The sequence below is a fragment of the Stenella coeruleoalba genome (assembly GCF_951394435.1).
Source record: "Stenella coeruleoalba genome assembly, chromosome: X".
NCBI lineage: Eukaryota > Metazoa > Chordata > Mammalia > Artiodactyla > Delphinidae > Stenella > Stenella coeruleoalba.
Window position 1 is genome coordinate 52,190,405 of NC_137152.1, and position 17,179 is coordinate 52,207,583.

Here is a 17,179-nt window from a genome sequence, read left to right on the forward strand (position 1 = left end):
TCAGCTGCCCTTTTAGAATATAATAGGGTCTAAATAAGTAAACTAACAAAAAAAATTAGACCTACATCGAGCATAAAGTTTTTGCAATACCACTTGGCCTGTGAGTACTCTATGTATGTGTGAGAGAGAGAGGAGAAAGAGAGAAAGAGATGGAAAGACAGAGTCAGAGAGGCAGAGACAACAGATACAGAGATAGACAAAGAAAGAGAGACATGGAGAGAGACAGAAAAAGAGTCAAAGAGATAGGGAAACAGAGACATAAGTAGAAAAACACAAGGAGAGACATAAAGAGACTGAGAATTACAGAGACAGAGAAACAGTGTGCGAGAGACAAATGGACAAGAGTGACAAAGGCAGAGAGACATACAGTTATAGAGACAAAGACAGAGACACAGGGAGACAGAGAGACAGTGTTGGGGGGGAGAAAGGAACAAACACAGACAGAGAGAAAGAGACAGAGCTACAGAGAAACAAAAATACAATGTTAAGAGAGCAAATGACATGCTCATGATACATTTATTAAAAAGTTATTTGGTTTCATTTCTGTCACCTGCATCTCTTACCTTCCTGTTTTCCGGGAAGCTATTTCAAAGAACCTGGTCCTGGAAGCCACCCTGCAAAGAGAAGCCAACCAAGTCCCATGAGTTGCTCTGGAATATGTGTGGGAACCAATGGCCAATGGAAAGGAAAAGAAAATATGAACCAGATAGGCCACCAATGCCAGGCTCTGCCTTAGCTTGCAAAGGATCTGGGTCTGAGGAAAAACCCAAGTATCAGAATGTGAAATGGCTCAGAGACCATAGGCACCCCCAAGGCTATGGCTGATACTCTTTGCTTCCCCTTGGCTCAGAATGATCTAAGTATGTTGCCCATTCAGATTACTCTTGGGAGAAATAAGTGAAACAAGTTCTTGGTTTCAGAGTATAATTTTTGACATTTTGCAAATACACTTAGCTAATTAGTCCAAACAGTAGAGGCTCTGTTTTTCTTATTTCCTCAATTTTGCAATTATGGAAAACAAAAGACACAAGAAAAAGGAACACTAGGAGGCAGGATACTGAGAGGGGTCCCAGGCACTGGCTGAGGAGAGGCCTGCCAGGCTAGTTTTGTGGCCAAGAAAAGCTGGTCCCTGAGAGTTGCTGTGGCCCCACCTTAGCTGCTCTATCCCTGATTCCTTGGCTTACAGGCCAGACTCAGGAAGGCTGGTTGGATAATAGCTCTGCTACTACCCTGTAAGAGGCTCTCTGGAGAATCTGAGTCATTCTGGAAGATTTTTAAAAATCATACCTTCTCTTTAAAAAAAAAAGCTTCAAAGCACACGTAAAATGACCAAATCTGTTCATTAAATTACTTTTAAAACCAGTAGTAATAATAAGAAAAAAAATTTACAGAGGCAAAGAAGCATGAAAGCAGCCGGTAATCTTATCACCCTAGAGAGATCAGGGAGACTAAGAAAAATGGGTCTCCTATCGGGTACCAAGATTTAAACACCTCACCTTTAGGAAAAATCTCCCAGCTTTAAGTGTTGAGTAGAACACTCCAAACAGAGCTGGTCTGCGACAGTCCCCTACACTATGAAGTGAACGATACCCTGGAGTTGTGCATTGTACACCCTTCACAACCATAATGGTGATCCTGAAAGCATTCTTAGTGGTCTAAGGTGGACTTTAGGTCAAGGTTGAAAAACAACTCTACTTACACAGACGATGGGATTTCCCCTGCATTGCCAGTCACTATATCTGGCTTTGGTTCGGGTTTCTGGGTAGTAGTTGCCCGGCAGGGAGGATCTGGAGGCCTCACTGGGGGTCGGATGATGGTTGGCTTTTCTCCTGGAGGCCGAACTGTGCTGAAACTGTCAGAGTCTCCTGGAAAAGAGAACAACAAGAACTTGGACAGTGAGCCAAATGGAACACCACTCCTCAGCAGGTACCCAATATTGCAGCTATCATGGTCACCTCCCTTGGTCCCCATTTCTTTTTGGTAACTAACAACTCTGGATTAAAAAATATATTCTTCCAGAAGCTGTCCCTTCAGAAAGTCTATGTTTGAACCTCAGCTCTGGAGCTTCACATTTGTGTGACCTAGGGTATGTCACATCAATTTGCTCAGTCTCAGTTTCCTCAACCATATAATCAAGACTAAAAATATATTATCTTACAGAGACATTGAGAGGATTTACTTGGGTAGTAATATGTTTAGTACTGTCACTGGCACATAGCAAGTGCTTAGTCAATGTTTGATGATAAATTTGTTACATTCATCATCACCAAAAATGAGTCTATTTTCACTTAAGCCTTGACTATTGTGGCAGTCTCCTAACTCACCTTTCTGCCTCTATGTCTCTAGTTTCCAGGTCACTCAGTACAAAATAAATACACATAATTTTTTAATAAAATGATTCTGGCAGCAATATAGTGAAACATATGCATGCACACACTGCTGGGGGTACTGTACACTGGGCTTATTCTAACTAGATAGCCATCAATAATTCTGGAACAGAGTATCATCCACCAGAGGGCAGACAGCAGAAGCAAGAAGAACTACAGTCCTGCAGACTGTGGAACAAAAAACACATTCACAGAAAGATGGACAAGATGAAAAGGCAGAGGGCTATATACCAGATGAAGGACCAAGATTAAACCCCAGAAAAACAACTAAACTAAGTGGAGATAGGCAACCTTCCAGAAAAAGAATTCAGAATAATGATAGTGAAGATGATCCAGGACCACAGAAAAAGAATGGAGGCAAAGATCAAGAAGATGCAAGAAATGTTTAACAAAGACCTAGAAAAATTAAAGAACAAACAAACAGAGATGAACAATACAATAACCAAAATGAAAACTACACAAGAAGGAATCAATAGCAGAATAACTGAGGCAGGAGAACAGATAAGTGACCTGGAAGACAGAATGGAGGAATTCACTGCTACGGAACAGACTAAAGAAAAAAGAATGAAAAGAAATGAAGACAGCCTAAGAGACCTCAGGGACAACATTAAATGCAACAACATTCGCATTATAGGGATTCCAGAAGCAGAAGAGAGAGAGAAAGGACCAGAGAATATATTTGAAGAGATTATAGTCGAAAACTTCCCTAACATGGGAAAGGAAATAGCCACCCAAGTCCAGGAAGAGCAGCGAGTCCCATAGAGGATAAACCCAATGAGAAAAACGCCAAAACTCATAGTAATCAAATTGGCAAAAATTAAAGACAAAGAAAAATTATTGAAAGCAGCAAGGGAAAAACGACAAATAACACAAGAAACTCCCAAAAGGTTAACAGCTGATTTCTCAGCAGAAACTCTACAAGCCAGAAGGGAATGGCATGACATATTTAAAGTGATGAAAGGGAAGAACCTACAATCAAGATTACTCTACACGGCAAGGATCTCATTCAGATTCGACGGAGAAATCAAAAGCTTTACAGACAAGCAAAAGCTAAGAGAATTTAGCACCACCAAACCAGCTCTGCAACAAATGCTAAAGGAACTTCTCTAAGTGGGAAACACAAGAGAAGAAAAGAACCTACAAAAACAAACCCAAAACAATTAAGAAAATGGTCATAGGAACATACATATTGATAATTACCTTAAATGTGGATGGATTAAAAGCTCCAACCAAAAGACACGTGCTTGCTGAATGGATACAAAAACAAGACCCATATATATGATGTCTACAAGAGACCCACTTCAGACCTAGGGACACATACAGACTGAAAGTGAGGGGATGGAAAAAGATATTCCATGCAAATGGCAATCAAAAGAAAGCTGGAGTAGCTGTACTCATATCAGATAAAATAGACTTGAAAATAAAGAATGTTACAAGAGACAAGGAAGGACACTATATAATAATCAAGGGATCAATCCAAGAAGAAGATATAACAATTATAAATATATATGCACCCAACATAGGAGCACCTCAATACATAAGGCAAATGCTAACAGCTATAAAAGAGGAAATTGACAGTAACACAATAATAGTGGCGGACTTTAACACCTCACTTACAACAATGGACAGATCATCCAAAATGAAAATAAATAAGGAAACAGAAGCTTTAAATGACACAACAGACCAGATCGATTTAATTGATATTTATAGGACATTCCATCCAAAAACAGCAGATTACACTTTCTTCTCAAGTGTGCACAGAACATTCTCCAGGATAGATCACACCTTGGGTCACAAATCAAGCCTCAGTAAAATTAAGAAAATTGAAATCACATCAATCATCTTTTCTGAACCACAATGCTATGAGATTAGAAATGAATTACAGGGAAAAAAACGTAAAAAACACAAACACATGGAGGCTAAACAATACGTTACTAAACAACCAAGAGATCACTGAAGAAATCAAAGAGGAAATCAAAAAATACCTAGAGACAAATGATAATGAAAACACGATGATCCAAAACCTATGGGATGCAGCAAAAGCAGTTCTAAGAGGGAAGTTTATAGCTATACAAGCCTACCTCAAGACACAAGAAAAATATCAAGTAAACAATCTAACATTACACCTAAAGCAACTAGAGGAAGAAGAACAAGCAAAGCCCAAAGATAGCAAAAGGAAAGAAATCATAAAGATCAGAGCAGAAATAAATGAAATAGGAACAAAGTAAACAACAGCAAAGATCAATAAAACTAAAAGCTGGTTCATTGAGAAAATAAACAAAATTGATAAACCATTAGCCAGACTTATCAAGAAAAAGAGGGAGAGGACTCAAATCAATAAAATTAGAAATGAAAAAGGAGAAGTTACAACAGACACCTCAGAAATACAAAGCATCCTAAGAGACTACTACAAGCAAATCTCTGCCAATAAAATGGACAACCTGAAAGAAATGGACAAATTCTTAGAAAGGTATAACCTTCCAGACTGAACCAGGAAGAAACAGAAAATATGAACAGACCAATCACAAGTAATGAAATTGAAACTGTGATTAAAAATCTTCCAATATGGACTTCCGTGGTGGTGCAGTGGTTGAGAGTCCACCTGCCGATGCAGGGGACGTGGGTTCATGCCCCGGTCCGGGAGGATCCCACATGCTGTGGAGCAGCTGGGCCGGTGGGCCATGGCCGCTGGGCCTGCGCATCCGGAGCCTCTGCTCTGCAGAGGGAGGGGCCACAGCAATGCATACCTGCACAGCCTGCATACCGCAAAAAAAAAATCTTCCAACAAACAAAAGTCCAGGACCAGATGGCTTCAGAGGTGAATTCTATCAAACATTTAGAGAAGAGATAACACCCATTCTTCTCAAACTCTTCCAAAAAATTGCAGAGGAAGGAACACTCCCAAACTCATTCTATGAGGCCACCATCACCCTGAAACCAAAATTGGACAAAGATACTACAAAAAAAAGAAAATTACAGACCAATATCACTGATGAATATAGATGCAATAATCCTCAACAAAATACTAGCAAACAGAATCCAACAACACATTAAAAGGTTCATAAACAATGATCAAGTGGGATTTATCCCAGGGATGCAAGGATTCTTCAATATACGCAAATCAATCAATGTGAAAAACCATATTAACAAACTGAAGAATAAAAACCATATGATCATCCCAATAGAGGCAGAAAAAGCTTTTGACAAAATTCAAACCCATTTATGATAAAAACTCTCCAGAAAGTAGGCATAGAGGGAACCTACCTCAACATAATAAAGGCCATATATGACAAACCCACAGCCAACATCATTCTCAATGGTGAAAAATTGAAAGCATTTCCTCTAAGATCAGGAATGAGACAAGGATGTCCACTCTCACTACTATTATTCAACATAGTTTTGGAAGTCCTAGCCATGGCAATAAGAGAAGTAAAAGAAATAAAAGGAATACAAATTGGAAAAGAAGAAGTATAACTGTCACTGTTTGCAGATGACATGATAGTATACATAGAGAATCTTAAAGATGCCACCAGAAGACTACTAGAGCTAATTAATGAATTTTGTAAAGTTGCAGGATACAAAATTAATGCACAGAAATCTCTTGCATTCCTATACACTAAAGATGAAAAATCTGAAAGAGAAATTATGGAAACACTCCCATTTACCATTGCAACAAAAAGAATAAAATACCTCGGAATAAACCTACCTAGGGAGATAAAAGACCTGTATGCAGAAAACTATAAAACACTGATGAAAGAAATTAAAGATGATACAAACAGATGGAGTGATATACCATGTTCTTGGATTGGAAGAAACAATATTGTGAAAATGACTATACTGCCCAAAGCAACCTAGAGATTCACTGCAATCCCTATCAAATTACCAATGGCATTTATTATGGAACTAGAACAAATCATCTTAAAATTTGTATGGAGACACAAAAGACCCCGAATAGCCAAAGCATTCTTGAGGGAAAAAAACACAGCTGGAGGAATCAGACTCCCTGACTTCAGGCTATACTACAAAACTACAGTAATCAAGACAATATGGTACTGGCACAAAAACAGAAACATAGATCAATGGAACAAGATAGAAAGCCCAGAGATAAACCCATGCACCTATGGTCAACTAATCTATGACAAAGGAGGCAAAGATATACAATGGAGAAAAGACAGTCTCTTCAGTAAGTGTTGTTGGGAAAACTGGACAGCTACACGTAAAAGAATGAAATTAGAACACTCCCTAACACCATACAGAAAAATAAACTCAAAATGGATTAGACACCTAAATGTAAGATGGGACACTATAAAACTCTTAGAGGAAAACATAGGAAGAACAGTCTTTGACAAATAACAGCAAGATCTTTTTTGATCCACCTCCTAGAGTAGTGGAAATAAAACCAAAAATAAACAAATGGGACCTAATGAAACTTCAAAGCTTTTATACAGCAAAGGAAACCATAAACAAGATGAAAAGACAACCCTCAGAATGGGAGAATATATTGCAAACGAATCAACGGACAAAGGATTAATCTCCAAAATATATATACAGCTCATGCAGCTCAATATTAAAGAAACAAACAACCCAATCCAAAAATGGGGAGAAGACCTTAAATAGACATTTCTCTAAAGAAGACATACAGATGGCCAAGAAGCACATGAGGAGCTGCTCAACATTACTAATTATTAGAGAAATGCAAATCAAAACTACGCTGAGGTATCACCTCACACCATTTAGAATGGGCATCATCAGAAAATCTACAAACAACAAATGTTGGAGAAGGTGTGGAGAAAAGGGAACCCTCTTGCACTGCTGGTGGGAATGTAAATTGATGCAGCCACTATGGAGAACAGTATGGAGGTTCCTTAAAAAACTACAAATAGATTTACCATATGATCCAGCAGTCCCACTACTGGGCATATACCCAGAGAAAACCATAATTCAAAAAGACACATGCACCCAATGTTCATTGCAGCACTATTTACAATAGCCAGGTCATGGAAGCAACCTAAATGCCCATCGACAGACGAATGGATAAAGAAGATGTGGTACATATATACAATGGAATATTACTCAGCCATAAAAAGGAACGAATTTGAATCATTTGTTGAGACGTGGACGGATCTAGAGAGTGTCATACAGAGTGAAGTAAGTCAGAAAGAGATAAACAAATATCGTATATTAACACATGTATGTGGAACCTAGAAAAGTTGTACAGATGAGCCGGTTTGCAGGGCAGAAGTTGAGACACAGATGTAGAGAACAGACGTATGGACACCAAGTGGGGAAAACTGTGGTGGGGTGGGGATGGTGGTGTGCTGAATTGGGCGATTGGGATTGACATGTATATACTGATGTGTATAAAATTGATGACTAAGAAGAACCTGCAGTATAAAAAAATAACAAAAACAAAACAAAACAAAAGGAATTCTGGAACAATGTGAATGAAATGCAAAATAATATATATGAGACAGTTCATACTCATTAATCCAGTTGATCCACTTTGGGGAACAGGCCCAAAGAAATTAACTCTAAAGAAAAAAATAAGGAAAACAAGTAGCACATAAACATGCTTCTTAACAGCAAAAATTCAGACCCAACCACAAAGGCTGATAAACAAACAATTCAATTCTTACAAGTATTTAACCAATACATATTATGCATGAAATGACAAGGATTTAGGCTAGGTCAAAAAATGTATTCATATAAAATAATATTAAGTGAAAAAAAGTCCACAAAAAATGTTCATGGCCTGATGAACACCATCTGGAAATAGACACGTTTGCAACTATGCAAGGGTGTTAGTAGATCTTGATATTCATTCAATTTTTGTCAGTAAACCTTGATATTCATTGTTTTCTTCTACAAAACTTTTTAAGGTAAATGTAAAAAATATTAACTTTAATCCATATAATACTGTTGTAAGATTTACCTTAAGTATTTCCACACTGTATTTCTTCTCCTTAAAGATTTTCTCAGTGACTATAAAATGTACAGGATAAGTTCAAACTCCTTAACATAAATTCAAGGCCCTCTATGAGCTGGTCCCAAATTATTAAACCAGGTACTAGTGCTAGATTTTAAATACCAGCTCTACTTTTGTTAAACTGGTCTCCTCACCGGCCCTATCAAAGCAGCAAGCCCTTGACTCTTCTAGATGAGACAGTATGGTACAGTGTGGAAAGTAAGTCTGGAGTTGGGCAGACCCTGCTTTCAGGCCTTGTTCTGCGACTTCCAAACTGTGGAACCCTGTGCAGTTATTTCAACTCTTTGACTATCAAGGTATTCATCTGGGAAATGGATATAATAACCCGTCCTCACAAGCTGGTTGTAAGGACTAAATTAGATGGCTGTTAGAGAATACCTAGCATGTAGCAAGGATAAGTAAGTGTTAGACTCTGTCCTGCTTCTTTCCCGATATATGTCCCTGTTCTCATGTCTTATCTGTACTGTAACTACCCCTAAACAGTCAGCTCAAATCTCAATCCTCTGAACACTTGAGCTGACATTGGTAATTTCCATCCATGTAAGCACCCATGAAGTACTTATATATTGCTCCATGGGGTTTTTTAATTCCTCCAGCTAGTCATTCTGGTGAGGCAGACAGATATGAAGAAAGATAATGATAATACAGTGTGATTGGTGTTCTAATGGAGGTATGAACCAAGTACTATTCATTTACACACTAGGCTGTATCTTACATTTCTGGACATGCCATTCCCCTTAGCACCAGGTCGGGTACACAGAATTGCAGCTAAAGAGTGACCAAAATAATAATAATAATCCAATTTTTCTAACACATTATAATATTCAAAGCACTCTCCCAATTAATTATTTGATGTTCACAATAAGCTTGGGAGGAAAGAATAGCAGATGGGTCTTATCTTTCCCATTTTAGAGAGAAGGAAACTAAGGTTCGGAAAGGTGAACTCACTCACCCGCAATCATATAGTTAGGTAAGTGGTAGAGTGAGGACTAAAACTCATATCTCCTGTTTTTGCATCCACTTTTCTTCCCAGTGTCTGCTGTTTTGTTGTTATTAGTAGTAATATAAAAAGTTATAAATGACAATAATAATGGTAATGGTAATAAAATAACTGGTAAAAAACTTTAGCTACCTTTTTTATTGAACACCTGCTCTGTTCCAGGTACTATGATAATATACTCAGTACTTTATGCATATATTCTCATTTAACATTGGCCCTAACCCTGAAAGACAAGAAGCATTATGCCTGTTCTATAGTTGAGGAAACAGAAACACAGAGATGAGAAGTATAACCCCATAGTTAATTGACAATAGACTCAGGTCCATCTGCTTTCCAAAGCCCAAGTGGTCAGAAGTACCAGTGATTTTCAACCTTGGCTATACATTGGGAACACTGAAATTATACAGTACTGGGGACCCATCCCCAGAGAGCCTAGCTTAATTGATTGGGGTAGCACCTTGGTATGGGTATTTTTAAAAGCTCCCCAGGTGATGCTATGTATAGCCAGAGTTGAGAACCACTAGGCCACATGATGCTGCTTGCTCACTGCAGATCAGATTATAACAGCTGACAATGCTGTTCCATTTCTACTGGTCACTGGAGGAGGTATTGGATAGGAAGCATATGCTACAGTCAGAGCCAGAAAACATTTCTCCCTGAAGCTGTATCCACCCTAAGGCTACTGTTTCCTTTGGTGAGAGAACCAGATGACTCCCCCTGAAATATGAAACCCATTCATTTCCCAGTTGCAGCCACATCCAAATAGACATCAACCCAAGGCCTCAGAAAACAAATGTCATCAGCCTTGCATCCTCCTAGGCTCTTTATTGGGTGCTGCAAATTGATGATTCATTTTAAGTCAAACTTTGAAGTAGTAGCAATGGGCTTTCTTGTTTGAAAGACCCCAGTGTTGTTCTCTCCTGCCTCTAATTTGCGACAGTATAGCCACTGTGTCAAACTGAGGAGGCAGGGATGGAAGAGTAATAATAACTGGGAGTCAAAAGACCTAGATTCCAGTCTTAATACTAAAACTAACTTGCTGTGTGAGCTTGAGCAGATCACTTCCCTACCTGTACAATGTGAACTTGGACTATTTTCCAGATCAGTAGGTCCATGATATGTCTATAGGCCTATATCTCTCCCCGCTGACTTTTATATGCTACAGTGGAATACTCTAGAAGTCAGTTCTGATCATGTACCTAACCAGCTTGAAAAAAATCTCCAGATAGAAAGATAGATAGATACTAGATTTAGATTTCACAGCTCCCTGTTGCCTGCAGAATAAACTCAAACATTTTTTAACCTGGAATTCACTACCTTCTTCCACCTGGCCTCAATTGATGTTTCTGGTCTAACTTTCCACCCTTCCTCTTTACATATCCCATAGTCCACAGAAACAGTATTATTTCTTGTTCCACGTACACATCCTACAATTAATCATTTCTTTCCTAGATGCCCTTTATCCCTTCTAATATGCCCAAATTTGCATCATCTATTAAGATTCAGCTTAAGTGCCACATCTCTTAGAAGCCTAATATGTTCCAAGTTCCTTTCTCTTACTCTTACAGCACCAACCACCTTGTACTTTGAATCAGGGCTCTTTGTTTTGGTGGCTCTATCTCCCCTATTAAAATGGAGCAACCTGAGAGCTAGATCTAAGTGGGATTCCTCTCTGTATTCACCAGGGGCCCAAGTAAATTGCTTTGCATGTAACTGGTATTCAATAAATACTCATTGAGAAAAGAAAAACACAGTTCAGTCCATTAGAAGGACAATGGAAAAAGCTTTCCCTTTTGAAGTCCCCATTTGTGCCATCTGTGACAAACACAAACATGATATACCCAAATTTCAGGGCTATTCTAAAATCTAAATTGAAAGGTGTTCAATAGACTGAGTGTTCCTTGAGGGCTTTTGTGCCTGGCCTTATGCTCTCACAACATATGCAGACAAATGATTTGACATTGACTTTGCCATCTAGGGGCTTAAAACTGAGTTGGAAAATGAAGTCATACTCATGGGAAATAAGCATGAATACAGTAACTCAGCATCCACAATTAAAGGGTCAAACTTGGGTGCCAAAAGAAGTGAGGTAAGGGAGAGTTCCCTGGGGCAGAATTGTCAAAAGGCTTCATGGAGGTAATAGGACTTTAGCTGGACTTTGAGGGATGGCTAAGAATCCTTCCTTGCCCCTTCCCCTTATCAACAGTCCTCCTATTTCTGAGTGTTTGGAATTGTCAGAGATAGGTTGAGGGTGGAAAGAGTAGTTCTGAGCTCTTTTATGACACCTACATTTGAAGCTTGAGGCTTCTCATAGGCTCTAGAATATAGAAGAGTAAATATCTACCATCTTCCATGCCTGCCATTTCCTGAGAGGTTGTTACCCAACCACTACCACTATCATTTTTTGAACTTCTTTTATATTACCAGATGTTTTGTATACCTAATCTTACTTAATCCCCACAAAAACCTTACCTGCAATATAGGCATTGTCCCCACTTACAGTTGAGAAAACTGGCTCAGAGAAGTGAAGTTCACCTAATTAAGATTGTGTAGTTAGTAATTAGCCTCCTGTAAAAGCAAAACAACTGCTACCTTTTACTTAGTACTCATTATGTGCCAAGTACATTGGTATCTCATTTCATCATTACAGCAATCCTATAGTCACAAATATCTTCATTTTACAAATTAGAAAACTAAGGCTCAGAGAGGTTGTGACTTGCCCAAGGTCCCACAACTGGGATGAAGCAGAGCCAGGATTCAAACTCACATCTCAGTGACTCTGGAGCCTAAGTCATATCTGAGACTCCACTAAGCCTTTTGAGCTTATCGGTATTTTTACCAAATTGTACTTCCTTTTAATTTATTTTTAACTTCGGTCCACAACTTGACTCTTTGGACCTCCCTCTCCAGCCCAACCTATTCCCTCCCTCCCCATTCTCTATCAAATGACCATAACTAAAGAATTTTAGCATTTATAGATTTATTAGGACTTGATGAACATCAATATTCAAACTTAAGCCAATTTCTTCCACCTTTTTTTACATCCATCTACACCTTACCCGAGAGCACAGAGTAAAGGGAGGCTGTTTTAACTTGTAGATTCCCTCAAACTTCTAGAATCATCTATCTCTTTCTACGACATTCCCCCATGATCACCTTAAAGCCTCTGACCCCTGTGAATCAACTTGGAGTTAGGCTCCAGGAAAGCCAGAGAATGAAAACTAAACACAGTACATTATTAAAAGCATAATGAGTCCAAACAAGAAAATGTGGATAATGGCCATAAAGCTCATTACTGCAAGAGCAAGTCTGTGCCTAATACTTTTAGAGCAGATGCAAATGCTACTCATAGCATTAGTCACCCCAGTGGAGAATTGATGGCCCTGTGGCTGAGCAGGGCCTTACAAGCACCCTTTCCCCAAGCCCAAAAGCATGCTACCAGAATGCAGTCTTCTCTCTCCAGTCAAGACAGAGGCTCCTAAGCCCATATGTCATAGGGTCTCAGTGTGGATGTATTCTCCATTTTTATCTCAGAACCTCTGGCACAGTGAAGGGCTCTTTACCCCATGCTCCTACTGGAATGTATTCTAACTCCCACTAGAACATGGATGACACTGGACTGGGACTGGTTGCTTACATGCCAGCCTCGCCATGAACCTTTGGAGGGCAGGGAACATGGCCATTCATCTTTGTCTTTCTAATTGCACAGCACTGTGCCTGAATAAATGAACAAATACATGTAAGTAGATGTCCTTCCTCTCCGTTCCCCAAAGGAAAGTCCTAAGTCCCTTTGTAGAAGCTACAAAAATGCCCTTTCCAAAGCCAGGCCTGGTAAGAGGCAGCAACATCAAAGGAAGGCAGGAAATTTGGCTTGTATAATTTTGTTCCTCCAAAAGTGAATGCTTCTTAGAAAACAGAAAGGGGAAGGTAGCTGAAGCCACTTAAGAAATAAGAATGTGATACCCAGGGAGCCAAGGTTCAATCCCCATCTCCACATCTTACAATGTGGGTGACTCTGGGCAAGCTGTTTCACTTCTCTGAGCCTCAGTTTCTCCATCTGTGAAATTGGGAAAATAAAACCTATCTCAAAGGCCTATCAGAATGATTAGATGCAATAGATGAAGAGACGTGTCCAGTTCCATGTGTGGAACAGAAAAGGACCCTTGACAAAATTACATCAGCAAACAATATTGGTTACATTATCAAGTTGAGTGTCATGGAACAAAGCAATTTAACATGCACCTTGTTTTTGCTATCTTTAATTACTAAGAAAATATGTGGAGCACATCCAGTCTATTCAAATGTTGGATCAATGCAAGGAGTGAAGATGGTGGATAGGACAGTGGCACAGTTGTATCACTAAAGCAAAGAGACCTATGCATTGACCCTCAGGATGGCAGGCAAAGCTCTGAAGAAGGAGCTGAATTGAAGTGACAACAACAAGATGCAGAGTGGGTCAGCTAAGGTGACAGCTCTCTCCCTCTGACATTGCCATTTCAGGCTGTGGGCTAGAACCTGTGGCTAACAACTATTAGTTATAGCTTGGGGTCAGAGTTGTTTGCAGTTTTTGTTTAGTTGATATTTGTTCTGATGCCCAATATCTGTCACTGGAGTGACAGCCAAAATGGGGAGGAAGGGAGGGAATAAGATGTGAGGAGGTGGGAGTAGGGAAAGTTCCAAGAGGCAACTACACCAGAGGTTTGGCTAATTCTTCACCAAGGGCAGGAGTACTACCTCAGTTCTACTTCCTGTAGCCAAGGCTGGAGGCATGGGTCTTTGAGAAAACCTGCATCACACTGGCCTGTTGCTAACTGATTTAAGGCAGAAAGCAAAGCCAGGGAGTGCTGTGGCCCAGATTTAGATAGTCTGGCTGATACTGGACAGTCAAATGAGTACTCGCATTAGCTGAAACCCTTAGATCAGAGCAGCTGCCGCCAGCAGCCTGAGGCAGGACTAAGGAGGAAGGGGAAGAGTGGAATGTCGTTGGGATTTAACTTTGCAGCAGAAGATGGTGAAAGCGGAACTGATAGGGAGGGCTAAGTTACTGTGTGGGCTGAGCTGATAAGATCTGACTGACCCCAAGGCTTGGCGACAGGCAAGACAAACTTTACTGTGATGAATATAAGTTGAGTTATCCAGTTATGCACCAGATTGATGTGAAGGTCAACATATGACTTATAAATTGAAGCAGTTGTGTACATAGAAGTCTGGCTTAACTTGTTACTTCCGAGAAGAGGCAAATCTTATGAAGAGGAGGAAAAGGGGAAGGAATTAATAACATATTCTGCATATTGATTATATAGCAGATACTTTATTTGTTATTCCTTTTAACCTTAGCAATAATTCTGAGGGATGAACTGTTTCTCCCATTTACAGATAAGGAAACCAAGGTACAAAGAGGTTAAATAACTTAACTGTAATCATACAGATGCATCAGTGTCAAGCTAGAGAATTCATAGTCAGTTACTTAGTAGAAATCTTATCAGAGCCCCATAGAATAGCTTTTACTGAATTGTGCTCTGAGACAATGCCATCAACCCATATTGAGGTTGTTACATGCAACAACCCACATGATGAAAGCAGCTCCAGACAATATGTAAACGAAGGAGCATGTTTCTGTTTACGGACATGGAAAATTGAATTTCATATAATTTTCGTGTCATGTCATATTTTTCTTTGACTTTTTTTCAACAAATTAAGGCTTAGGTTTGCTAAGTCCTTATAAAAGCTTAAAGACAGTAGGGACCCTGTATGTCTTATTCACTCTTATGTCTTCAACACCTAGAAAGGGGCCAGTTACACAGCAATTATTCTTACTATTTTTTAAGTTCTTATATTTTTCTATATTGTGAAATGCCTTAAATATTTTTTGGAACAGGACATGATATAAAACATAAGGCACATTTTTAAAAGGCTATCTAGCTAGAAAATAAAAGAGTCAGGATGTGGATCTAAGCCTTTGTGATATCAAAGTCTCTTTTTTCATAGAATTATATTCCCCCTAGTCCCCTCTAGATTAGTCACAACCTCCCAACATGAGTCTCCCCATCTAGTAGCCAATTAAATTTGCAGAAGTCAGCCACATTTTGAATTTGTAATTTGTAACTTAAAAAGCCCATAGTTTTGCTGCAGTTGTGCCCTCTTGTCCCTATTTCTACTATACTGGAAAGTAAGAATGAGAAAACAATAGTTCACAGGTTCAAAGCTTCTTATAGGAAGGTAAAGTGATAGTTCTGCCTTACTGGAAAGAACACAGACTTTGATGCCTGCCAGACTTGCTAAGACTTAGATCCCAGATCTGCCAGTTACTCACTATGAACCTTTGGCAATTAACACCTTTGGGAGCCTCAGTTTTCTAGTAGAAAAAATATATATTTTCCACAATAAGTTTGTGAGAATAAGAAATATTATGCTAGTACCTAGTACAGTGCCAGGAACATAGCAGATACTTAATAAATGGTAAATATAATGCACCTAATGTAGAAGCACCAAAATATATAAGGCAATTATTAACAGACTTAAAGGAAGAAATTGATAGCAACACAATAATAGTAGGGGACTTTAACACTCAACTTACATCAATGGATAGATCATCCATACAGAAAGTCAACAAGGAAATAGCAGTCTTAAATGAAACATTAGACCAGATGGATTTGATAGATTTGTATAGAGCATTCCACCCAAAAGTAGCAAAGTACATATTCTCCTCAAGTGCACATGGAACATTCTCAAGGATAGACCATATGTTGGGACACAAAACAAGTCTCAATAAATTTAAGAAGATTGAAATAATATCAGGCAACTTTTCCAATCACAATGGAATGAAACTAGTAATCAACTACAAGAATCTACAAGAATTACAAATACGTGGAGAATGAACAACATACTACTGAAAAACTATTGGGACAACAAAGAAATCAAAGGAGAAATTGAAAATTACCTGAAGACAAATGAAAATGAAAATACGACATACTTAAATTTATGGAATGCAACAAAAGTGGTACTAAGAGGGAAGTTTATAGCAACACAGGCCTACCTCAAGAAACAAGAAACAAATCTGAAAGAAACAATCTAACCTTACACCTAAATGAACTAGAAAAAAAAGGAAAAAATGAAGCTCAAAGTCAGTACAAGAAAGGAAATAATAAAGATCAGAGTGGAAATAAATGAAATAGAGACCAAAAAGACAATACAAAAGATCAATGAAGCTAAGAGCTGTTTCTTTGAAAAGATAAACAAAATTAACAAACCTTTAGCTAGACACTAAGAAAAAAGAGAAAAGTCTCTGATAAGTAAAATCAGAAATGAAAGAACAGACATAATAACAGATACCACAGAAATACAAATAATTATAAAAAAAAAGTTATGAATAGCTATATGCCAACAAATCAGCCAACCTAGAAGAAATGGACAAATTCTTGAATCCCAACCTTCCAAGACTAAGTCATGAAGAAAGAAAATCTGAATAGACCGATCACTAACAAAGAAGTTAAAACAGTAAACAAAAACCTCTACCAAACAAAAGTCCAGGACGACACGGCTTTGCAGGTGAATTCTACCAAACATTCAAAGAAGATTTAATACCTATCCTTCTCAAACTTTTCTAAAAACTTAAAGAGGAGGAAAAACTTCCTAACTGATTTCACAAGGCCAACATTACCCTGATACCAAAACCAGACAAGGACAACACACACACACACACACACACACACACACACACACACACACAGAGTTACAGGCCAATATCTCTGATGAACATGGATGAAAAAATCCTCAACAAAATATTAGCACATCCAATACAATACA

At 38.7% G+C, this 17,179-nt stretch overlaps 1 protein-coding gene across 4 annotated transcripts in view; it reads right to left on the reverse strand.

The window, feature by feature from the left end:
* The window catches only part of OPHN1 (oligophrenin 1), a 599,351-nt gene that overhangs the window by 5,938 nt on the left and 576,234 nt on the right, over positions 1-17,179 (reverse strand). For all 4 annotated transcript variants that reach the window (XM_079910490.1, XM_079910489.1, XM_079910488.1 and 1 more), the window contains exons 22-23: positions 1,700-1,865; positions 564-614 (exon numbers count right to left, since the gene is read on the reverse strand). In XM_079910490.1, coding sequence (XP_079766616.1) covers positions 564-614; positions 1,700-1,865 — 217 coding nt within the window. The remainder of the gene's footprint in view (positions 1-563; positions 615-1,699; positions 1,866-17,179) is intronic.